This window comes from Triturus cristatus, chromosome 4_1 (assembly GCF_964204655.1).
Source record: "Triturus cristatus chromosome 4_1, aTriCri1.1, whole genome shotgun sequence".
Classification (NCBI taxonomy): Eukaryota; Metazoa; Chordata; class Amphibia; order Caudata; family Salamandridae; genus Triturus; species Triturus cristatus.
The window spans coordinates 954,651,596-954,677,147 of NC_140585.1; the positions used below are offsets into that span (position 1 = coordinate 954,651,596).

General features: G+C 45.1%; 1 protein-coding gene across 1 annotated transcript in view; it reads right to left on the bottom strand.

Moving 5' to 3' along the window:
• Positions 1 to 25,552, bottom strand: part of CFAP54 (cilia and flagella associated protein 54) — a 2,172,274-nt gene that overhangs the window by 1,188,495 nt on the left and 958,227 nt on the right. The window contains exon 34 of the mRNA XM_085653834.1: positions 11,455 to 11,685. Within this exon, the coding sequence (XP_085509960.1) occupies positions 11,455 to 11,685 (231 nt within the window). The remainder of the gene's footprint in view (positions 1 to 11,454; positions 11,686 to 25,552) is intronic.

A 25,552-nucleotide genomic window follows, 5' to 3' on the forward strand; every position in this document is an offset into this window, starting at 1 on the left:
TGTTAAACCTTTCAACAAGACCATTTGTTTGTGGGTGTGTTGAAGATTGCATTAATCTCTTAGCATGAGCTGAAAGCCATTTTGTACTTGGCAGCCATTTTAGTTAGCTATGTGCTGGCCATTTGCTGTTTCCCTCTCCCAGAGTCTTGCACATGCACAGATGGGCCTAGCTAGTAGAATGCACCTGTTCCTAATATAGAACTGTCAGGCTGTTCTAACAGATGTCAGCAACATATTACTCCTCCTACTTGTTGACTGTGCAGTTTCTGTATGACCATCTATGTGCATAACTCTTCTCATGTGTACTTGCACCGCCTTCTTTTCAGCCCCTGTGTGGGTATATAAGGCTCCTGTTCTCTGTACTCCTTAGAAAATGTCTCGAACAGTGATTTGAGAATACTGTATGACGCATTTTTTCCCTCTTCAGAGGTTAAATAAAAAGATGTCTTTTATATTACAGCTTCTGTGCCAATCTCTTCTTTGTTGGTTTAAAAGGACAAGGTGTATCAGTGAAGCCCCTGAGAAGGTTTTGATTTCTACAGGTGATATGGGGTGGTAAACTTGTAAGTCACCTCACACAGTCCACATTGCTTTCAGGTAAGCAGACATGAAGTTACCACCTTTATCTAAAACCACCTCCTTAGGGAAACCCACTGTAGTAAAATTAATTTATAGGGCCCAGGCAACTGCAGAAGCAGTGACAGTCCTGAGGGGAATAGCCTCAGCATACTTGGTGGCATGATCCACTACCAGAACAATAAACCTGTAGCCTGAAGCTATTGAGGGTCAATGGGGCCAACAGTGTCGACCCCACCCTCTCAAAGGGAACCTCAACCACTGGTAGTGGAATTAAGGGGGCATTTGGTTTTCTACTTTCTTGCTACTGCCTTAACAGGTAATACAGGAGCTGCAGAACACCTTCATTTTCTGGGGCATGCTTATCCAGTAGAAGTGGGCAATCAACCTACTCCAAGTTTTAGTTTGGCCAAGATGCCCAGCTTGAACAGTGTCATGGGCAAAATGGAGTAGAAACTCCCTGTACATCTGAGGCACTACCACTCTCCTAGTGGCACCAGGTTTGGGATCTCTGTCCGCAGGGTATAGGAGTCCCTCCTACCAATTGGTCCTGTGGAACCACTGACATCACCCTTTTCATGTGCAGCAGCTGGCTTTCTCAGATTTTCAAGAGTGGGACATGTTTTTTGTTTCTGGCATAGATCTTCCCTTGGGGGTCCCCCTGGACCTAGGAGCTCTGCTGTGTAAGGCCCAAGTTCCTGAGGCTCAGTTTCCTCAAGGGCTGACAGGTCTTCTCCCTGGGGATAGGGGACCTGCATGTGTATCTGTATAGAAGTGTGTTTCCCTGGCTTCCTGTCTTTTCTCGTGGAGATTGCTTGGGTCATTATTCCATGCCCTAATACCTCTTTTTCACCATGGGCTTTGCTCTGTGCTCTGGTTTTTACACAAACCCATTCAGGTATTCCCAGCATGAAGGCATGCGTTCTCATCTCTAACTCAGCCCATGCTGAGGTCTCCAGATCATTCTCTAGCAGACATTTAACTGGGATGGCAGATGACATGACCACCTTCTTTTGGCCAGCAACCCCTTCCCATTCCAAGGTCACCAGAGCCATACGGTGACCCTTGATGATATTGTCAGGATTGATTACTCAATATGTCTGTCCTGTTAAGTACTATTCTGATGATATCAGTTTTTTAGTCACCATGGTAAAACTCTCACCTGTGTCTCAGTGCTTCTACGTCAATCCCATTAATGAGTGGCTTCTGTCTGTATTTCTCCAGGTCACTGAGCCAGACAGCTAGGGTAGCCATATCCACCCCACCCTCTGAGACTAAAATAGCTTCAGTGTGCTCTCTGACTTGGTCAGGGCACAACGGGGATCCCACCTGGAGACTAGCAACCCCTGAAGCTGCTGCACTAGGGGAGAACCCTTTTTTTGGGGCAGGTAGAGTCCCCACTTTTGGTGTCCATTCTGCTTACAGAGATGGCACTAAGACATTTTGGGATCCCAGTTTTTACCGTGGTACCCACTCTTGGATTGGGAAGAGTCTTGGGCCCCACCCTCCTGAACAGGTTTCTGGGGCCCTTTCGAAGTTTCTTTAAGTTTTACCCTTTGGTGTCCCACCTCTTTCCCCTGGGGGGAAGCAGCAACCACTTTCTTGTGGTTACCCCCCACCATCAGACTTCTTAGACACCCCTGTTTTAACCCAGTGGTTAGCCTTTTTTCCCCAGCTCTTTAGGAGAGACTAACTCTAAGTCTGCTAGTACTGATGCAGTTTTTCAGAAGTACAATCACTCAACAGATGTTCCTTCATAGTCAAATTAGAGCGACCTTCATAATCATGCATCTTATGGCCCTTCAACATACTAGGGGTAATGCTTTGACTGAGAAGTCAACAAAGTCTACCCAGGATTGACTCGAGGTTTTGAGAGTCTCCCTGATCTTAACCGGTACTCTTCATTTATGAGAACAAAGCTTTCAATCAGGGTACCCTTCATGAGGTCATAGGAGTCAGCTTCTTCCTCATCAAGTGTCTAATCTTGCACTATCCTGAGATAAATTTCCACAGTAGAGAGCCCCAGTGTCTATGGTGTAACATTCTCATTTTCAAATCTATCTTAAAGTCTGTGAAACCACTTTGTAATATCATCACCCTCAACATATTTAGGGGCAATCCCTTTGGGGATTTTGGGATCAAAGGTTCCCTCCTTCGCCCTATTTATCTTATTGTGCTAATACTCATGGATTCTAGACCTAACTCAGCCCCCTCTGTTTCTATTGCCAGGATTATGGTTTCAAGGGCTGCTCTTTTGGCTAGTCTTGCAAGATATACATCTTTTTCATCTAGTTCTTCTATGTGCCTGGAGTGGCTTGACCTACCCCCAGAAGGGGAAGGTACTCTAGGTAAATGTTTAGGATATAGGATCTTGTCTGGATCCTCATCCTGTCTGTTTAGGATGGAGCGGGGTGCTACCCCCTTGAGTACTGATTACAGTCTCATGATCACTGTCTAGCCCCTCTTCCGGGGTGTCAGGACTTTGTTTCCAACTGGGCAGCATGTAATTCATAAAGGGCCTCCAATAGCAACTTTCCTGGCTTTACAGAGGTTCCTTAACTGCTACATACTAAGCTCCAGATAACGGGTCAGGTTGAGTTCCTGTATGATCTCCTCTGATTATGAGACATTCTTAGCACAGTTGAGACCTTTTAAGAACCCTGCACAAAATTCTAAAAGATGTTTAAAGACCTAACTAACTAGTAAATGTTTTACATTTCTAATGCAATGGAATGGGGGACTTAACACAAGGCCCTAAAAAATCCAAATTAGAAACATTAGTAAAACTTTTTTTTTTTTAAATGAAAAATTGCAAAAATATTTTTGAACAAATGTCAGTTGCGGAATCACCTATTGACCAATTGGTATCAGCAATAGCAAGTCTTGTACTCCACCGCTGATCCACCAATGTATGAAGCTGGCTTTTTATGAAGTAGTGCCAATGTAAGGGCACAACATGCAAAAAGTCCAGATGACAGTTTTTGGTTTATAGGGCTTCCTTCAATAATCTCAAGTGCTCTATTTGTGGCAGCGTGGTCGAGCAGCTTAGACTGATCAAAGAGGAGTGCTAAGCATTTGTGGTAAATGCAATAGGTCTCGCATCTGTTTGAATTAGAGCTATTGGCATTGTAAATGGCAAGGTATGTGTTGTTGAATGCATGCATGCATGTGGTGTGTAGTAAAATTATGTGTGTTGGATTGGATTACTTAGTTGTGTAATTGTGTGGCATGGAATTTGTGGCATGGAATGGATTTGTGTAGTGGAATGATGTGGAATGGTGTGTTGTGGAATTATATGGATAGTAAGTATGTGGTATTTAGTATACTTATGTGGAGTGGGACGGTGTTATGGAGTGTAATTATGTGGAATGGCATTTGTGTTGTGGAGTTGTATGTAGTGGAGTTTAATAATATGGTCTGCAGTTGAATTTTGTGGCACGATGTGGAATCGTGTGGTGTGGATTCGATGTTTGTGGTGTGCTGTGTAATTGTGTTGTTGAGTTGTATTATGTGGTTTGGTGTCAAATTATGTCGTGTAGATTGCAAATGTGTGGAGCTGAATTGTGTGGTATGGAACTGTGTGGATAGCTTTACCTGTTTGGTGATGAAAAAGAAGAAGTAGGTAGGAGCTAAGCTTCAGATCTGTGTGTTTAGGTGTAAAAAAAAGAGAGTTAGAGCTATTGGCATTGTAAATGTTTCTTATCTATATGTTATGTATTGGAGTGGATGTATGTGTTGTGGAATTATGTGGTTTGGAATTGTTAGTTGTGGCATTGTGTGTCATGGAATTGTGTGGTGTAGAGTGGGTTTGTGTAGTGGAATTATGTGATATGGTATTTGGATAGTAATTATGCTTTTTGGGTGCATTGGAATTATGTGGAGTGGTATCAATCAATCAATCAATCAATCAAGACACTTGTAAAGCGCACTACATACCCGTGAGGGTCTCAAGGCACGGGGGCGCTGCTACTGATCGAAGAGCCAGGTCTTGAGGAGTCTTCTGAAGGACAGTAGGTCTTGGGTGTGCCGTAGGTTGGTGGGGAGGGTGTTCCAGGAAATCACGGGGAGGTGGGAGAAAGATCTGCCGCCGGCGGTCGTTCTTCGGATGCGGGGCACTGTGGTGAGGGCGAGGCAAGTGGAGTGGAGCTGGCGGGTGGGAGTGTAGAAGCTGAGTCGTCTAATGAGGTATGCTGGGCCGGTGTTGTGGAGAGCTTTGTGTGCGTGGATGAGGAGCTTGAAGGTTATCCTCTTGTTGTTGGGGAGTCAGTGCAGGTCTCTCAGGTGGGGTGAGATGTGGCAGGGTAAGTCGAGGATCAGACATGCCGAGGCGTTTTGGATGCGTTGCAGTCGTCTCAGAGCTTGGCCGACGTTCCTGGGTAGAGGGCGTTTCTGTAGTCCAGCCTGCTGGTGACGAGGGCCTGGGTGACCGTTCTTCTTGTTTCAGTGGGGATCCACTTGAAGATCCTGCAGAGCATTCGGAGGGTGTTGAAGCAGGATGAGGAGACGGCGTTGACCTGCTTAGTCATGGAGAGGGTGGAGTCGAGGATGACCCCTAGGTTGCGTGCGTGGTCAGTGGGTGTCGGGGCTGTTCCTAGTGTTGTCGGCCACCGAGAGTCATCCCAGGTTGAAGGGGCGGGGCCGAGGATGAGGACCTCCGTCTTGTCCGAGTTCAGCTTCAGTCGGCTGTTCCTCATCCATTCAGCGACGGCCTTCATTCCTTCGTGGAGGTTGGTTTTGGCGGTGTGAGGGTCTTTGGTGAGGGAGAGGATCAGCTGGGTGTCGTCGGCGTAGGAGATGATGTTGAGGTCGTGCTGTCGGGCGATTTGGGCGAGGGGTGCCATGTAGATGTTTAACAGCGTCGGGCTGAGGGAAGAGCCCTGGGGTATGCCGCAGATGATTTCGGTGGCATTGGAGTGGAAGGGGGGGGGACGCGGACGCTCTGAGTTCTGCCGGAGAGGAAGGATGTGGTCCAGTCCAGGGCCTTCTTTTGGATCCCGGCGTCATGTAGGCGTGTTCTTAGAGTGCGGTGGCAGACCGTGTCGAAGGCGGCTGACAGGTCCAGGAGGATGAGGGCCGCTGTTTCTCCGTTGTCAAGCAGGGTCCTGATGTCATCGGTGGCGGCAATGAGGGCCGTTTCGGTGCTGTCGTTACTGCGGAACCCGGACTGGGACGGGTCCAGGATGCTGTTCTCCTTGAGGTAGTGGGTAAGTTGCTTGCTGACGATTTTCGCGGTGACCTTCGCCGGGAACGGGAGCAGGGAGATGGGTCGGAAGTTCTTGAGGTCCTTGAGGTCCGCCTTGGGTTTCTTGAGTAAGGCGTTGATCTCGGCGTGCTTCCAGCTTTCCGGGAAGGTCGCTGTCTCGAAGGAGATGTTGATTACTTTCCGGAGATGGGGTGCGATGGCTGTGTAGGCTTTGTTGAAAATGTGGTGAGGGCATGGGTCTAACGGTGATCCGGAGTGGATGGTGTTCATGATCTCGCTGGTGTCCTCATCGTTGATGCTGGTCCAGGAGAGCAGGCGGTTGGTGCAGGTGGTGGTCGTGGGGCCGGTGGTTGTCGGGGTGGTCGTGGCGTTGAAGCTGTCGTGGATGTCGGCGATCTTGCGGTGGAAGAAGGTGGCCAGCGAGTCGCACAGGTCAGGATGTCGTTGGTGTTAGAGCTGCGGTTGGAGAATTCCTTCACGATGTTGAAGAGCTCTTTGCTGTTGTGTGCGTTGTTATCTAGGCCGTCTTTGAAAGAGGCCCTCTTGGCGGCTCTGATGAGTTAATGGTGTCTGCGGGTGGCGTTCTTGTGGGCTGCGTAGCTGTCCGGTGTTCGTTCGCAGAGCCAGTTCTTCTCCACATTTCAGCATGTTCGTTTGGAGGCCTGGAGTTCTTCGGTGAACCAGGTGTCTTTCTTCCTGGTGCGGCTGTTGGAGGGTGTCTTGAGTGGGGTGAGGGTGTTGGCGCAGTTGTCAATCCATTGTCTGAGGTGGTGGTGTCGGGGTTAGTGGAGTTGGCGGGTGGGCTCTGGGCGAGGGTGGTGGTTAGCTGGTCTTCGGTGACTTTGCTCCAGCAGCGTCGAGGCATCTGTTGGGTACGGTGGTGTGTGGTGGGCTTCCTGAAGGTGAAGTGGATGCAGTGGTGGTCGGTCCAGTGGGTTCGGTGGTGTGGTTGAAGGAGACGTGGGGGCTTGCGGTTAAAATGCGGTCGAGCATGTGGCCGGCGGCGTGGGTGGGTGTTGTCACGAGCTGTCTGAGTCCGAGGTTGGTGAGGTTGTCGATCAGGTTGGTGGAGTTGGTGTCGTTGCTCTCGAGGTGGAAGTTCAGGTCTCCAAGGAGGATGTAGTCCGTGGAGGCGAGGGCGTGTGTGCTGATGAAGTCGGCGATGGAGTCGCTGAACTGTAGTCGGGGTCCGGGGGTTCTGTAGACGAGGGTTTCTCTGAGGGTGGTGTTGGGGTCGGTGTGGATCTGGAAGTGCATGCATTCGGTGGTGCTGAGGGTGTCGTCGGTGTTGGTCGAGACTCTGAGGGTGTTCCTGTGGACGATGGCAATTCCTCCTCCAACTCCGTTGGTACGGTCCCTGTGGGTGATCTTGTAGCCTTCCGGGATGGCTATGGCGATGTCGGGAGCTGAGGTGGGGTTCAGCCAGGTCTACGTCGGGAAGATGACGTCTGGGGAGGTAGAGTTGAGAAGGTCCCAGAGTTTCATGGCGTGTTTGCGGGCGGAGCGGGTGTTGAGGAGGATGCATCTGAGGTAGTTGGGTTCTTTGGTTGGTGGTTTGGCGGGCCGGGTGCTGGTGAAGCTGCAGTTCCGGCATGTGAAGGGTCCTTGGGTGCGCTTCGGGGTGGCCCGGTAGCAGGTGTGTTCTTGTCTGGGGTTGAGTGCGTGGAGGGTGCTGGCATCGTAGCGGAATCGGACATTGTGGTGTTCGCGAGGGGCATGGGGTTCTGGCGCCGGGCGCGGTCCAGGCATGGACGGGCGCAGACAGGCTTGCCGCAGGCGAGCCTTCGGCGCGCCAGCGGCACGGCCGCACCGCGGCCGCCATAAGAAGGGGAGGTGGGAGGGAGGAGCAGCTGGGTGGGGGGAACGACGAATGGGCGAGCGGGGGGCGGGGCCGCAGGGGACGCAGCGGCGGGAAAAGCGGGAGGAAAGGACGGCAAAGGGGAGAGAAGACAAAGGGCAGTGAATAACAGGAAGGAGGAAACAGAAAACAGAAAGGCAAGATACAAGACAATAAAATGGTCACAGAGGCAAATACAATACAATAAAAACGGTCACAGAGCAAAATAGAGCACAATACAAAATACCACTAAAGCAAACCTATGGCCTACCACTGGCCACCAGGGATGAAGCGCAGGTGGTGGTCTGCGGGTGGAGGCGGACCTCGAATTCCCTCAGCAGCAGCGCCAGCTGGGCAGAGACACAGGCGCATTCAGGTGGAGCTGCGCGGCGTGGGCAGCGACCTGCCTGGAGACAGGGTCACTTTCACTGCCCCGCAGTGGCTGCTATAAGAAGGGGAGGTGGGAGGGAGGAGCAGCTGGGAGGGAGGAACGACGAATGGGTGAGCGGGGGGGGCGGGCCGCATGGGATGCAGTGGCGGGTAAAGTGGGAGGAAGGGACAGCGAAGGGGAGAGAAGGCAAAGGGCAGTGAATAACAGGAAAGAGGAAACAGAAAACAGAAAGGCAAGATACAATACAATAAAACGGTCACAGAAGCAGATACAAAACAATAAAAACGGTCACAGAGCAAAATAGAGCACAATACAAAATACCTCTAAAGCAAACCTATGGCCTACCTCTGGCCACCGGGGATGAGGCGCAGGTGGTGGCCTTCGGGTGGAGGCGGGCCTCGAACTCCCTCAGCAGCAGCAGCAGCTGGGCAGAGACACGGACGCAGTCAGGTGGAGCTGTGCGGCGTGGGGAGCGACCTGCCTGGTATTGTGTGTAATGGAGTGTAATTATGATGATTGGTATTTTGAGTTGTATAGTGTCATGTATAGGAGTTTAATTATGTGGTGTGTTGTTGAATTTTATGGTATGATGTTGAATTATGTTTTGAAAATTGGATATATGTGGTCTGTAGTGAAATTGTGTTGTGGAATAATGTTTTTGTATTTTAATTATGTGGTGTGGAATGGATTTGTGTGGAGTTGAATATATCACATGGAACAGTGTAGGATAGAGGGAAATTATGTTGAGTGGAATTGTGTGGCATGGTGTGGAGTGTTTTATGTGGATTGTTTTGTGGTGTGGTGTGGGTTTTTGGGGTGTATTAATTTGGTATTGAGTAGTGTGTAATTAGGTGGAGTAGAATTATGTGGTGTTTAGTGGCAAATATGGAAGATCGTTTTACCAGTGCAAGAAATGATGGAAACCAACAGTCACAGCAGTCTAAACGTTTGTCACATGGAGTGCAGGGCGGGGAAATATACTGTTAGCTCTCAAAATTGTGTCTTCACTTGGTCCTTAAGCAGGCACCGTAATGAGCAAAATTTGCAAACATGTCTGCCGTGTAGACCTGATAAGATCAGATCTTGCATCCAGGTTTGAAGATGGTCCACGGAAGCACACAGTGCTTGACAGCAACCCAAAGAGCTCCCGCATTGAGCCTAAATGAACAAAGCACACGAAGGGCATAGATGGGGGAAGGAGGGATCATATTTAGAAGTTATAGCATGATCCGAGTTACTAGAACATGACGAAGCACGAAAAGTTTGGCAAGCTGCGCATACCCACGGGCCACTGTTAGTTACTGCTTCAATAAAAGTACATATATTGTGTAGAAAATATGTGCGCTGTTCAAGAGTAAGAAATTAATATTTGCGCGGTTAATAAATGCAAAGGAACGCCACTGAAAAACATGGGAAGGTCGGAGCTAAGCAACACGGACACCATCGAGCCCAAAATCATTGTGGTGTTGTTATTGAATACAAATGAAAGGCAAGGTGGGGCTAAGCAATACGGACACTCACCGTTTATAAAAAAAGGTTCTGGGAAGTAGCACCAAAACTGTAATGCACCCATAAGAACAATGCAAATGAACAGCATGACGAAGGAAGGGATGGGATAAAGGCAACACACACACACCGGGAGCCCAAAATGATTGCTACGCCGTTAATAAAGGTGCACGCCCATGCTGTGTCTGAGGTGGGAGGGGGCTAAACAAATATTATTCATAGCACATGAGCCAGGAAAGGAAAGGTAGCTCAGCAGCCATCAGCTGAGTGCAAGCACTGCTGGAGAACAGCTGAGCACCAGCGCTGCTCGTGTCCTGCTTGGAACAGCTGGTAAGATAAAACATGAAATAACAGGCAATTACTGAAAGCTACGGAAAAGCGCGTGTCCAATATCTGTTTCCCCACTAATCCGAGCACTTTCTTTTTAAAATATCAATTGGAATGGAATGGTTTATTAACATCAAGGTATATTTTTGGCCAACCGGCGCGCATCAAGATGTGCGGCTACCATGACTGATTGTTCAAAAAACTAAAACTGTCCCGGCATCTTCGAAAGTGAATGCGCGCACAGCGTGCTTAAAGTAAACAAAGCACGTTGTCCTGCCTCAAGTAGGACAAACTCAATAAAGAATATAGTGCTTGCGGTGTAAGAACCAAAGTAAAGGAGCCAGTAACCATGGGAGGAATCAAATGACGACACAGTTGTATTAAGGAGGGACTAACAAGCCTATTTAGGAACCAGCAGCCAGCATTTACGAAGGACAAAGACACAAGCCAATGAAAAAGATGGGGTAGTGGGCAGGGCTGCTCTCCCGCACTGAACACCCACAGATCTTCCCTAGAGCAGCGCTTGCGCACTCACTCTAGGCTCGACCTAAAAACAGGTTAAATTTAAGTCACTTTGTATTGCCTTCAAGGCACTGCATGGGCATGGCCCAGTTTACTTTCAGCATAAACGTTGCCATTATGTTCCTCTACGACATCTCAGACCTTCATCTGCTCTTAATCTTGTCATCCCTAAAAAAGCTCACTGGGGTGAAAGGAGGACAAACTCTGGAACTCTCTCCCAATCTCTCTTAAGACTAAATGTGATCTTCTGTCTTTTCGGAAGTCTTTAAAAACCTAGTTGTTCAACAAATTAGTCAGATCCACAGGCGCCTAGACACCTTCGGGTAGTAGTGCACGGTATAAATTTTCAATTAATATCAACTATCAGCTGTCTGTTAAATAAAATTGTGGGTTGGTTTTCCGATTCTCTGTTTTGAATATGCAAAGCTGCCCCACCCTTCCCTGAATGCTTCTCATGCCTGCCATCTATGGCGCAGGACCAATTAAAACAAGCAACGGAGCGAGAGTCACGGTGGGTGAGGGAGCAGTAAAACAGGCAGCAGTAACACAACTGTGGCATTAAGAGTAGGTGGGAGGAAGAATACTATATTTGAATGTAAGCAGGTCTCGAAGAGGCAGCAAATGCGCTGTCTAGCTCGACCTAAAAACTTTAAAAAATAAAGAAAAGAAAAAAATTAAAAAAGATTCAAAGGAAGATCAAAAGAAATAGAATGAAGTATAGAAAATAGAAGCAAAGATCAAAAGATGGAAAAATGAACAAAAGAAAAAATAAAGATGGAAGGAAATATGTTAAGAAAATGGGAAAAAGTCATAAGCAAAGAAAAAGGAAATAAATACAGAACTAAAATAAAATTGAAAACTGTCAATGGGCGTATATTTTATTTAGTTGTGCACTTAGACTCAGACCTGTGACTGTAAAATACTAGGCATTAGAATATCTTAGTAATCAAATATGAATATAAAATAAGAAATAATTGTGGAAAAATGGATTTAAATATATCAAATTGGGATTCGGAAAGAGGATGACATGGCATACAGGAAATAACTGTAAATTCATATTTCATAGACAGTGGGTTCTGAAAAGTACTGTACCTTTTTGTGCTTTTTGAGAGATCAAATTCATCCTTTGGCATCTGCTCCAGGTTTTTGTGAAGTAAGCTAAAATGTGCAAAGGCCAAAATTATATTCATCTGAGATTTCCATGGCATCTCCTCCATGCATGCTTGATAAACTCTTTTGCGCTTTATATATCTCCCCACAATGGGAGTCAGCAGAACCACGAGGGTCGTAAAAGCTCTTTTTTCCACCTCTTCTGCAGATTTACTGAAAATAAACATTGAATTTAAAATGAGGAAATGAAGCACAAACTGGAACATTCAGATGCATAAACTGTCAATATGTAAGAATATGGGGAACTAATCGTAGTTCTTATTAGTCAAGTGGTTCTGAAATAGATAACTGGTGGATTATTTTCCCTCAGTCCTGTCACTGAAACACATACAATAGGAATTCTGCACTACGCAGTCATTCAGACTCCACCAATAGCCTAAAGACAGGTTTTACTCCCCTGTTAATGTTGATCAAAATCAACTTTGCTGCCACCTCTCTTCAGTGTTCTGCTATTATTCTTCTGCCACTACAAGTATATAAATGGATAATTTTAATGCAGGGGAATTTGACAGTTTCACTACTTTTTCCTCAGGTATGTGACAAAACTGCAAGGGAAGAGTTCGATTTCTGCACATTCCTACAATCTACATGTTGTAACACTAGCCTGGGACATATCCCCTGTTCTATTAAACAATAATATTCTAAATTCTTAGTAAATGTCAGTTTATGAATGTGGAGGTTCTAAACTGGGATGGCAAAGTGAGCTAAAGAATGCTGATGGATTCAATCCAGATCTATGACTGGGGGTGAGTGTTTGAAAAGTTTCAGCACTCCGTCCAACATCTCCTTGTGTTTGCTTTGTTCGCCCTAAGTTGGCAGGGTATGACCAGACGTGGGTCCCTTGCTCATTCTGCCACTGGAATCAAACTAACCTGGCTGATGAGGGCTGTTTTTTCGGTCCAGGGAAGACATGGCTTGGCAGTTCGGGGTGGACTATTCCCATGAGGCACAGGGTGAAGACTGATTTGCATATAGCTGTGTCTGAACTGGGGTGGCAAAGTGAGCTAAAGTATGATGATGGATTCAACCCAGATCTATGACTGGGGGTGAGTGTTTGAAAGGTTTCAGCACTCCGTCCATCATTTCCTTGTGTTTGCGAGGTTCTTAGGAGAGCATAAAACAACATCACAACCATATAACATCTGAAACTGCCAGCAGAAGGAAAATGTACGTACCTTTGAAAACTTTGGTTCACAAGCATATATAGTTTTTCTTTATCTGTGATATACCTCAGCTATCTTGTTGGAGGACCACCTATTATCGACTAGTGTGTGGGGCTGACAAGACAAGAATTCTCTAGAGGATTTAAATGTCACTTATGAATAAAACATTCAGAGAAATACCAGCCACAGAGGCACTCGGAATACTCTACGGAGCATGAGCATAGGTGGGATAGCAATATAATCTGCATAGGATCCATCAGAAGCAACATTACTTAATAATAGTAAGATTGCCGTGTAAATAAATTTTCGTCCTCAGATTGGTTCGCTTGCCCCTCATTAGTGCTACAAATTTAGATGGCAGAAATGTAACAGCACAAAATGCTTAAGGAAAAAAGTGCAACCACCCTCAGTGGAATCCATAATAATCCACTAAATTTAAGTTTTGTCAAATTCATAATCCCCTCTGTGTGCTTAGTTAAATATATCCCTTTGGAGAGTCCTTCATAAGTAACAAACAGTTGCCTTTTTATGTGAAAACTAGGAGCTGTCCTAGAACAATTCACCGTCTCCTGGTGCAAGTGGTAGAAAGAAAACATGCAGACAAACATATTGATTTGAGTGAAATTCTGCAGCCACAATGGGCAAAATAGAAGCTTTAATTTCCATGATCACTTTATCCTTTAAAAGGGAAGAGAATGGTATATCAGCTAAAAATTACTTCAACTCAAAAATCCTTCAGACCGACATCATTAAAAGGAAAACTGTCATGGGAGTGAAGAAAAAGTTACTTACCTGTGATAACTATGGGCCTGATTTAGGTGCTGGCAGACGAGTTACTCCGTTACAACAGTGATGGATATCCCATCTGCCGAAATATAAATCCCATAGGATTACCCTTGTGACAGAGTAACCCATCCACCAAAATCTAAATCAGGCCCTATATTTCTGGTGGATATTCTATCTACCTGCAATTCCTCACCTGGTGAACTAATCCCAGGCATCAGACTGAATCCAAAAGCTTGATCCCGCCATTAGAGGGCACTGGACCCAGTCGGCACCGGAAGTGACATCAGGCAACGCCAACTTGTCCATAAAGCGCCAGCTCAAGCACATCGGCTTCAGTTTCCCTCCATTTTTTCCAAGCCTTTGATGTAAGAGGGCATAAACAATTGTGTGAGTTTGTAGTACCAATATGCATAAATACAATGTGTTTTTATTTACTGTCCCTATATTTCATCCATAAAAATGGGGAGGCAGGGCAGGTCAGTGCGGAATGTGCAGGTAGAAGTATCAATCAACAGGTAAGAAACATTTTCTTCTGATGGATAAGTCTAACTGCAGATTTTACACCTGTATAACAGATTTCACAGCAATACCCTGCCCAGAAAGATATTGATGGATGTTTCAAACCAGGAAATCCTGCAAGATGGATCTAGCTAAGAGCCCGTTCCTATGCATCTATGCATCAACACAATGCTTAGCAAAGGTGTGCACGGAAGTCCACATTGCCGCTTTACATAGTTCCTATATCAGGACACCCCGAGCCAATGACGAAGTGGTGGACTTAGCCCTGGTGGAATGGGCCTGGATACCTTCAGGCAGCTCCTTCTTGGCGAGGGAGTAGCAGATTTTAATCCAGAGGATCCTCCAATGGGAGAGTCTTCTTCTAAACTGCCTTCCTCTTTTTGGCTTCTCAATAGCCTATAAAGAACTGGTCATCTGAACGATAGTCTTTGGTGCGGTCTAGTTAGTAATTAACTGCCCGCCTCATATGCAATCATTCCTCCTTCTTTGAGGGATGATGTGGAGGGTAGAAGGTCGGGAGGGTAATGAATTGGGCCAGGTGAAAAGGAGTGATCACCTTGGAATGGAAAGCAGTACCTGTTTGCAGCACCAACCAGTCTGGAAAGCACGGGAACGGGGCAGGGAATGACAGTTCAGGGCCTGCAACTCACTGACCTGTCCAGCAGACGTGATGGCAACCAAAAATACCCACTAGAGGATTAATATGTGAAAAGTACAACTGTGTAGTGGCTCCAACAGAACCCCCATCAAGAAAGTAAGAACCAAATTCAAGTCCCACTGAGGAACTACAAATGGAGTAGGAGGAAAAAGGTAAGTCAGGCCTTTAAGAAAACGAAAAACAATAGGAGACCTAAACAGGGATGGCTAATCCAGCAGAAAAAAGGCAGTCAGACAAGGCAGCTAAATAGCCCTTCACAGTGCCAATGGCACATCATCTTTGAGCTAGGGAAGGCGCAAACATCAGCACTTGGGATATCTGGGCCTGCCAGCGATCTGAACAATTGTTTGCATACCAAGCAACAAAGTTGCCCCATCTGCCGGAGTATGCTGACTTAGTGGAGGGGCAACGTATAGACAATGCAACGTATAGACAATATAACGTCTATCACCTCCAGTGGCAGCTGAAAGGAGCTCAATTGCCCCGCTCAATTTCAAAGCACATAGGTGAAAACCTCAGAGATTAGGATGCAGAACAAGTCCTCCCAACTGGTAAAGAAGGTCTTGCCTGAATGGCCAGAAGAGCAAAGGATATGTGGAGAAGCACAGAAGGTCTGCCTACCACACCCTCCTCGAACAATCTCAGGCTATAAGAATATCTTAGGCCCGATCTTGGCGACTCTTCCTCAGAACCTGAGGAATCAAGGGTATGAAGGAAACATGTAATGTAGCTGAACGTTCTATCTCAACTGAAATGCGTCCTCCAAGACTCTCCTCAATGGATACTGGAGGGCTCAGAATTGTTGATATTGAGCTTTTTCCAAAGAGGCAAACAAGTCCACCTTAGGAGTGCCTCACATTACAGTGTAGTCTGTCAAGATCTGGACAGACCAACATATGATGGAAGGGGGATAAGGCTATGAGCGCCACCTGAATTGCTTGCAATTCTAGCTGATTGATGTGAATCCCCTGCTCCTCTGGAGAACCTAGCTCTTTGCTCTCTAGATCCTCCAGTGAGGCACAATGACTGGAAGTCCTTGCTTGAAGTGGAAACTGAAAGCCCAGTTAACAGCTGCAGAACTTGATGCTTTGAATCGCTCCAGCGCCGAATCCACCATGTCACCGAAGAGGCGCACTCCGTCGAAGGGAATATCTATCAAATTGCACTGGAAGTCAGAAGAAAAGTTAGATGTCTGGAATAAAACATGGAAACAAATTGAGACAGAGATACCCATGCCCTGGGTGACTGAGTCAGCCATGTCAAGACCGACTTAATAAAGTGACAGGAAGAATTTTGTCCATCAGCGATGACCTCTTGAAAATAGTATTTTATGTCTGTAGGGATATGAGGCAGCATTACTTGGGCTATGCTCCAGAAAGCATGGGTATAACTGGCAAGAAGACAGTTGCCATTTAATGATTTTAAGGCCATACTTCTAGACAAAATGGCTCTCTTGCCCCAAGCCTCTAGTCTTTTGGACTCCTTGCCCAATGGTTCCATGAGGGAAGCTCCACCCAACTGCATACTTGAGCAGGATGCCTGTACAGCAAGGTTCTCAGGTGAGGGATGGGTAGGTAGGAATTATGGGTTGCCTGGTGCTGAGCGGTAGCGTTGAGCCACAAGCCTGTCAACCTCTGGTGTAGATGACAGCTCCTCCATCGCCTCCAGGACAGATGCCAGGAATGCATCATTAAAAGACAAAAAGGGCTCCATTGTGGGCGAGGAGGGCAATAAGAACTCTGTCAAGCTATGGTTTTAATTTCTGCTGATTGCAGCTTGAAATTCAAGGCCTTCGCAGAGTTCAACATGATTTTATGGAGACACATCACCTCAAGTGTGGGTGGTCTCTAGCAAGGAACTCCATGGGCAATTCAGGTGAATTATCCAGGCCACTTGCGGATGACAGGCCCTGATAATCATGCAGGGAATCCTGCAGTTAATCTTCATGGAGGAGATACTCCACAAGGTTGAGTCTGTACCAAACATTTCAAGGAGGCGTGCTCGGTAAGTCTTCTCTTCTAGTAGCCCTTTTGCCTCTTTACGGAGGAGTTCGACATCAGTCTGTGGCATTAGCAATTCCGTATCCGGAGGTGGCGGCGGCTGTGCTAGCCATGAAGGTAGTTGTGGCACAGAGAACTTGAGTCCTATTTCAAAGCAGGGCAGAGATGCCAGATGCAAAGGATCGACGCAGAGCAGCATCATGTGGAATGGCATGAACAGCTGGAGCCGTGTTGGAGCCTTTGTAAATATGTTGTACATGATGTAGAGGAGTGCCGCTGGTGTCGGAAATTTGGGGAACTGTGGCGTCAAAGTCTCAGGCACGGAAGCCAGGGCCAAAGGTTCCAGGAAAGGTGGAGGTGTATCCGGAGCAGGTCCCAGAGGAGGAGATCGGCTTCACGGAGGGTCCTCTGCCGGGATTTCGACCAACTTCGGTTCCAAGGATGAACGTCCTGTAGGGAGTTTGAGAACATCTGGGAGACTTACCTTTTTGGGATTTTTTGGGGTGTCTCCTCCACTTAGTGAACTAGGAAGATAAAGCACGGGAACAGCATCGAGAACTTTTGCGGCACCAATAGCCTGAACCAAAAAGAGATTGGCCTCTGGGGTTCATACTGAGAAAAGAAGAACAAGATCTGGTGCTATGGTGAGAGCCTAAGCACCATAAACACATGGCATGGGGTCTGTGATGGGCATCTGTGTCTCACAATCCCAACAGGGTATAAAATCTGATTTGTTAGGGAGAGATATTGGTACTGTTTTGGTAATTTTTCTATGCGTAATACTCCTTCAGGGTTTCTTAGTGTGTGTTTGTCTCCCTCTGACCGATCTCCTTTAGTTTTACTGCCAAGAATAATTTCAAAGATGTGGAATCTGTGGGAAAGAAGTATGCATCAGAAGACTTACAATGTGCAGGGCAAATCACTGTGTGTCCTATCCCAGTAACTTTGGCACGCTACATCTCTCGTCGGCAAGATGCACAAGAACATCTTAACCTGTCTATGTTCACTGGTTTTGTGCAACATTGGGTTCAAACTCTCTCATCCTCCCCTGTCTCCTTGCCCTCGAGATACGCATGGTACTGGCCCCATCAGTTTCTAGAGTGACTCTGGGGAGGGAGCAACTCACTGTATATATCCGACTGAGTGTTACAGTAGACCATATCTGCATGCCATTCACTCTGAGTGGAAACTGGGCCTTGGGCCCATCGCATCGCGACCCAGCACCTGGCAAGTAGCAACAAGTAAGCTACCTTCTGTAACATTCTGGTGGAACTCTATCTTACTGCAGCTTCCTAATTGACTGCCTTGGCTCTCTACCATCATGCTGAAGGAACTAAATCCTTTTTTTAAATAAGTGGTCTTTAATATCTGTAGCGAAGCAAAAACGGGGATATACATGAATTCACAGGAAGCACTATTTAGGAATTTGTGGAGTAGTAGTGTCTTGTTCTGTTTATGTTCTCTATGATCTGTCTTGTCATAAAGACTGAGGAATCAACGTTTAGAGTGCAAGACTCACCCGCCTTTCTATAATGTACAACTTATTTACCTTCGGTAACATAATATCTGGTAGAGACGCCAGTCTAGCTGCAGATTCCTTAACGTTTGAATTCTCCCCAGGCGCCAGTCTGGATCCGCAAATGTTTCAGTAGTCCCTCTGCGCGCCGGGGGACGGCGTTGTACTGCTCTGTGATGATGTTGGCTCTGGTCATGACTCAGTGAAGCCATATAAGTCCCCTGCAGCGTGAAGACAATAGTTTCTTCTGTGAAAACCTCTGTGCCACAACACAGAGCCACTCGAGAAACTGGCTGTGGAAACAGTGTGCCCAAAACCGATCAAAATCTTTTTGAAAACACCACTTACGAACAACATGAAATGGTATGCCAATACCATCCAAAGGGTTTAAAGGAAAAACCCCACATTAATCAATGATGCTTAGACTTCGTGAAACCCTGCACCCTGAAGCAGAACCATCCTTAAAAAGAGGAACACCCTCCAATCTACAAACCAGTCACCAATGGAAGAGAGAGGTATGGCCATACCAATATAAGACCCATGGAACAACAACATAATGTTTGTTGAGTGACGTGACCAACGTGAGATAGTGACCACTGGTATACAAACCTTGTCTCATCGGTCTTTTGCAGAGCAGGGAGGATAGGCAGGGCGGTAAGGAATCTGCTGCTAGACTGTGTCTCTACCAGATATTATGTTACTGAAGGTAAGTAACTTGTACATCTGATAGAGACATTTAGCCACAGATTCCTTAACTTTTTAATTAAATACCACAGCTATACGCCCCTGGAGGAGGGTCTGCAAATGAATCCTACAATAGTTCTCAAAGAAAACAAGCCAGTCAATACTAACAACTGACTAAATGTACGTAGGAATAGTAGGAAAAGCGCCTGGCTCTTAATAGTACCTATGATCACTGTCACAGAATATATAAATAATAAACCACCCTAAAGCCCCTAAAAAGTCAAGTCCTGAGGGGAAAAGGGGGGCGGGTGGACATGTAGTGGTGTTGTCCCATGCGTAGTGGTGTTGTCCCATGCGTTGAGGTGACATAGTAGACGCAGCCAAGTAGTGTCTTTGAAGGATATTTATTGAGTCCATAATATCTGTGGTAAAGGCCCCACCAGGATAAGCCTGCTGAGCTGAGCCTAGCTGCTCAGCCCATCTTCCAACTCTCAATACTCACACCAGGCACCCAAGCATTCCACCCATGTCCATCACACCAATATTCCACACAGAACACTCACACTGGCTGAACAGCTAGAAACAAGGTAAAAGGGAACATTATACACATAAGATGAAGATACTACATTATCTTCTCCTTTGTAAATTGAAAACCAATAAAACCATACTAAAATGAAAACTACTATACACAGCAATGTACAAATGAAGACAATAGTCCATTACCCTGGGAAGAGTGGTAAAACCACATCACGAGAGTGAACACAGACCAAACAAAGGAGGAAAGAAGAATGAAAAGATACAAACAAACTATCACCATCCTCCTTTAATATTGAAACAAAAATTAAGGTTGAGCACGAACAGCTCACAGACACAAAGTGAGAAATCACCACATAAAAAGACATATGAACACATGTGAAAAGAGTAAAGGGAAGAACACACCCCAGAACTCTAACACTATGGGTGGGCTGCACCCATGAAAATACTCCTCATGTAAAGGACCAGACCATAGTAACTGTGGGGAAGGAACTATAACCCAACACACACCCCTCATGTAACACCCATAAGAACAAGTGCAGCACAAGAAGAATACACAACATGACCAAAGTGCAGCACAAGGTAAACACAGAGTGTCCACACGGTGATGCATGGGGCAACTTACACACAACAACAACACCTGAAGCGCAGGGCGATTTACACAGAACAACACGTGAGGCACAGGGCGACTAAAACACATGCTACAAACCAGTGATGTGCAGGGCGACTTACACACAGGATGACAAAACGCGAAAAACAAATGTGCACCGCATGACAACTTAAACACAATGATCACGACACAAAACCTCATATGTAACGTAACCACATTCCATAAAGGTGGGGAACCACCCACCAAGACCAGAACCACCCTAATGTAAGGGAGTGTAATGTAAGTTGGAATTAAAAACCATAACCATCCTTCATGTAATGGAATGTAAAGTGACTACCACCCACTCTAAACCAAATGTCACCAAAGTGTAAAGAAGCATAAACTGTGGCATAACAAAACTTTACGACTTTAGATAATGCAAACTCCGATCCCAAAAGTGTAGTACATTTTTAAACTGTAATCCACCCCGGTGAGCAACCTCTCACCCGAGTACTACTAGGCTAGAACCTCCTTTGTGTAAGATAACATAGCCTTACTGAAAGAATGGTCAATTTAAACCCATAATGCAAACCAGCGTGAAAATGTACGCATCTCAAAATACCCTAACCAATAACGACTAAAGATCAACATATTAGTCTACAGAACAAAATTACCAAAAAGTTCCAGATGAGTAACAATACATGGCACTACACAGATGATGAATACTTAACAAGTTGAAACCCTACACGTGTAACCTAACGTGTAACTAGTTAATCAATAGAGTCATATCAAAACAGCCTTAATTGCTAATTAGTATAAACACACTATACATGTCTCTGTGTTTATTTTCCTTGGCTCCTCATGCAGCATGTGACATAGCAGGACACAACCAAAGCTGGATTCTGGAACAACGAATTAGACCGCTGACAGTCAAAAAAAAAAGTATTTTTTTTACGAGTGTGTAGTAGCAGCATCGTTAGGGCAGGAGACCACACCCAAACAGCAGGACATCTCACCAGAAGGAGCAGTAGACAGCCCACATTCTCTTGGTCTTACACACACTTGCGCCGCACTTGCTGCAAAACGTGGTTGGGCAAATGAAGACTGTACACCAACTCGTAACAGCAGACGCAGCCAACCTAAAGATGGCAGCACGCTGTTGACTTCGGGCCGGATGGCTACAGGTGCGTTTGTGCTGAAGGGGATCCATCAGCAGCCCAAGGCTTTGAACAAACCACAACCTCAGCGATGATCCCATGAAGGAACTCCAGGACTCCATGATGCAGGTAAGAGTGCGCGCGCTGTAAGTGACATGCTCCTCTTTTTCAAATTTAAGCGCTGCGGACCAACTGCCAAATGTCAAGGGGCTGCCAGGGACAAAAAAAAAAAAACACAAAAATGGTCTCACCCCCGTAAGTCCACACCAACACCAGGAAATTGGGCACCGCGACCAGGTTCCCAAGAATACACACTGCATTCCCAAACAGTGAAAGCGCGAAGACACAGTGTGCTGTAATATGCCATAGCAAAGCACATAATGACATGGTCAGAGCAATACCAACTGAAGGTTTCCTTCACAAATGACCCAAGAGATTTGTAGTACCAATTACCAACAAGCAAAATTCTCTTGTAAGGATTTTGAGATCGAGGTGGCAGGTTGTCCCTTGTTTTAAACGTGTAAGCCTGTGATAAACACAAAACCAGTAGATTCATACTGATGTAGAAAGCCACCAAATAGAGACGTGGTAGTAGTGTGTCACACACCACCTACTTACTAGCACCAAAGACATTTTTATAAGTCCACTGGAGCATGGCCAGGCTGAGGCCTTTCTGTTGATAAGGACACTGGTGGGGCTGGCTTGCCTCTAGCCTCAAACTTACTTCTTGTAATTACTCTTGTTTCCTCTAGTTACTCTTGTTTCATGTAGTTACCCTTGTTTCATGTAGACAACTTCTTTTGAATCCTTAAAAACGCTTGAGTCCAAGTCCAGTCGTCGCCAAAATGTAGTGGTGTTGTCCCATGCATTGAAGTGACATAGTAGACGTAGCCAAGTAGTGTCTTTGAAGGATATTTATTAAGTCCATAAGATCTGTGGTAACAGCCCCACCAGGAGCAGCCTGCTAGCTGCTCAGCCCATCTTCCAACTCTCAACACTCACACCTGGCACTAACATTCCACACAGAACACTCACACTGGCTGAGCAGCTAGGAACAAGGTAAAAGGGAACATTATAAACATAACATGAAGAGACTACAGAACATCTGACAGTTATCAGATACTATTGTCTATCCCCCTAAGGGAAAGAGACCTTGAGGACCAAAAGAGACAAGAACAAGATAAAAGCCATGTAAACCGTATTCTTCAAATCAATAAAGAAATATCAGCAAAGAACCGTTCTGATAAAATCCATAAAGAAGGACTCCCAGGACTCATCCCCTTTACACTAAGATGAATGAACCTGCGGCAACGCGCATGATGCCAGAGATCCCTTATTATTGAAGGGCAGGGTGCCATGTAATAGGCTTGCCCAGAGAGCTTGACCCAAGCCTTGGAAAATATTGAGGTTTCTGGCAACATCTGGTGAGTTCTATATTTTCTTTGATAATACGCATATCTGCAGCAGGTCTTCAAGGTGAACAGCCTCTGGCATTGTCGAACAATGTAAGTAAGGGAAGTTGGCAAATCAGATTAGTAACTTCGGGATAAGTATTGGCTCTAAGGGCTGGATCCGGGTGACTGGGGTGCAAGGCAGGCTGGACGCATGCCGCAGCTGGATGAGGCTTTTAGACCCTATGAACTAAAGTAAAACAAATATATCGTTGCTGGGATTTGTATTCTACTGTTTCCGTATATTGTACATAATGTTTTATTTGAGAATAGTGTTTAACATCAAGATCGTAGCTTATTCTCGAGGTCAAGTGTTTTAAGAAAAGCCTCAAGTGTGCGGGTGATTTTAAAAGTGCAAACGTGCAGTGCAAAAAGTAAAATGCTGTATTAAGATTCTTATTAAAAGTATATTGCAATGATTCATTCCTAAAGGTCTCGGTTTTCAATATACACAGTAAAGATCCCATTTTGGCAAGTAAGAGATTATATGCCCATCTTATAAAGTTAGAGATGGCTCTGGCATGAGAGCTGACTAAGGATAGCTCAAGACGTAAAACCTGGACTTGGACTGTGTGCCAATTGTTAATTGGGATGTATTCCAGAGCATATAATAGAAAAGGAGGTATTTTCAAACTATAAACCTCTAAAAAGGAGTGAAAATGTCTATTCCCGGAGTAGGAAAATAAATCTTGCAGTGCACCAACATGGGCGCTGGGCATCTGCTTTAAGCCCTACATGCTGGAGATGGGAGGAATTTTTTAATGTTTGTGTAAAGATTCGCCCCAGGTATGTATATTCTTTAACCACCTCTATGGGTTTGCTCCCAAGTGTGCAGCTGAAATTATTCAATTGCTTTCTTCCTCTAAAAGGAACAACTTTTGTTTTAGATATATTTGGCACTACAAGAAATTCCTCTGTGTAACTGGTTAGCACATGTAAATTTCTTTGTAGGCAACGTTGTCGGGGTACAACAAAATATGAATATTACTGGATGATAGTTTTGGTGCAAAATTGTTAATTTTTAAAAAGCAATCCGGGAGATCACTTATGTAAAGAGAAAATAAAAGGGAGGTTAAAAGACAACCTTGTTTTAATCCATTCAGTGTAGCTATTGGTCAGGTAAGTCTCTTTTCTCTCCCCATTTGTATTCTACATCATGTTGCACTATGTAGTGATACAATTATCGGAAGAAGGTTGTCAGGTATTCCTAATGTCTCAAGCTTCTTCCAGAGTGTAGGTCTATCTACTCTGTCAAAGCTGTTGTAAAGTTAACAAATACACAATAGACAACCTGTGATTTTAACACCATATATTTGTCTTTGATTGTCTGTAGAGCCACGATGTTGTCTGTTACAGAGTGTTTTGGGTGGAAACCAGCTTGTGTCATAGGGATCACTCCACTTGAAAAAGCCCAGGCCTTCAGATGGTCCAGGACACTGGCCGTAAAGATCTTCCTGATGGCATGCAGCAAAGCAATTTGTCGGTAATTACTGAGAAGTGTCCTAAATCCTTTTTTTAAAATTGGAATCACAATGCTCCCCCCGCCATGATTTTGGAATTTCCCCAGAGGTATAACAATGGGATTATAGGGGGGTTAAAATTTACTCCAATCTTCCGGGTTACTTTGGAGAACTTTGATCGGAATCTTGATGGGTCCCGTTGCTGCTGTAGATCTGGCATTCTTTATATGATGGACAATTTGCCAGGCTGTTGGGGCTGGAGTTTCTTGATTATTTTATTCCTCCCTGTGAGTAACTTTCTTCAGTTTTTCCTGACTCGTATTTGATTTGCATAACTCATGAATATATATGGATTTCATTGTTCCTATTTCTTTAGCAATTAAGCTCCTGAATACCTTGCTATTTTTCTGACTGCTATTCGAACCCAGTTTTGATCCTGTTGATCGTGTCTTTTTTTCTCTTTTTCCCCTGGCATATTTTTTAAAACTTTTTAATTTATTTCTGTCTGGTTCCCGAAATGTTGTAAAATTGTAATCAAATTAATTTATGTAACTTAGTTGTTTCATAATCTGGGCTCTTTCTTTTTCGATGTCCCGTGGTCTTTTTGACAGTTTGATATTTCATGCAAGGTAGCCACAACTTCAGATGGACCCGGACACTGGCCATAAAAATCTTCCAGATGGTGTCCAGCAAAGCAATTTGTAGATAATTACTGGAAAGTGCCCTAGATCCTTTTATTAAAATTGGAATCACAATGCTCCCCGCCATGATTTTGGAATTTCCCCAGAGGTATAACAATGGGAATATAGGGGGGCTAAAATGTACTCCAATCTTCTGGGTTACCTTGAAGGACTTTGATCAGAATCTTGTTGGGTCCCATTGCTGCGGAAGATCTGGCATTCTTTTTATGATGGACTATTTGCGGGCTGTTGGGGCTAAAGTATGTTGATTATGTTTTTCCTTCCGGTGAGTAACTTTCTTCAGTTTTTCCTGCCTCATATTCGATTTGTATAACTCATGAATATAATTTTCCCATTACATTGATCGAACTGGAGAAATTTGCATGGATTTCCTTGTTCCTGTTTCTTTACTGAATAAGCTCCAGGATGCCTTGCTATTTTTCTGTTTGGCTGCTATTTGGATATCGACCCAGTTTTTGTCCTGTTGATCTTGTAGTTTTTTCTCTTATTCCCTCTGTTGTATTTTTTTTAACTTTTAAATTTATTTCTGTCTGGTCCCCGAATTTTTTTGAAATTGTAATCGGATTAATTTATTTAATTTTGTTATTTCATAATCTTTTTCGATGTCCTGTGGTCTTTTTTGCACAGTTTGATATTTCATGCAAGGTAGCCACAACTGTGGAGATAATGTGTTCATAACTTGTTACCGGATCGGCTGAATGATTGTGAAGAAGTAATTGCAGAATTCATTTTGTTAATAGATTTTGAACTCCATATTAACCGTCCTTCTTCCTGTTCTACTTTGGTGGTTCCATTTGCCTGC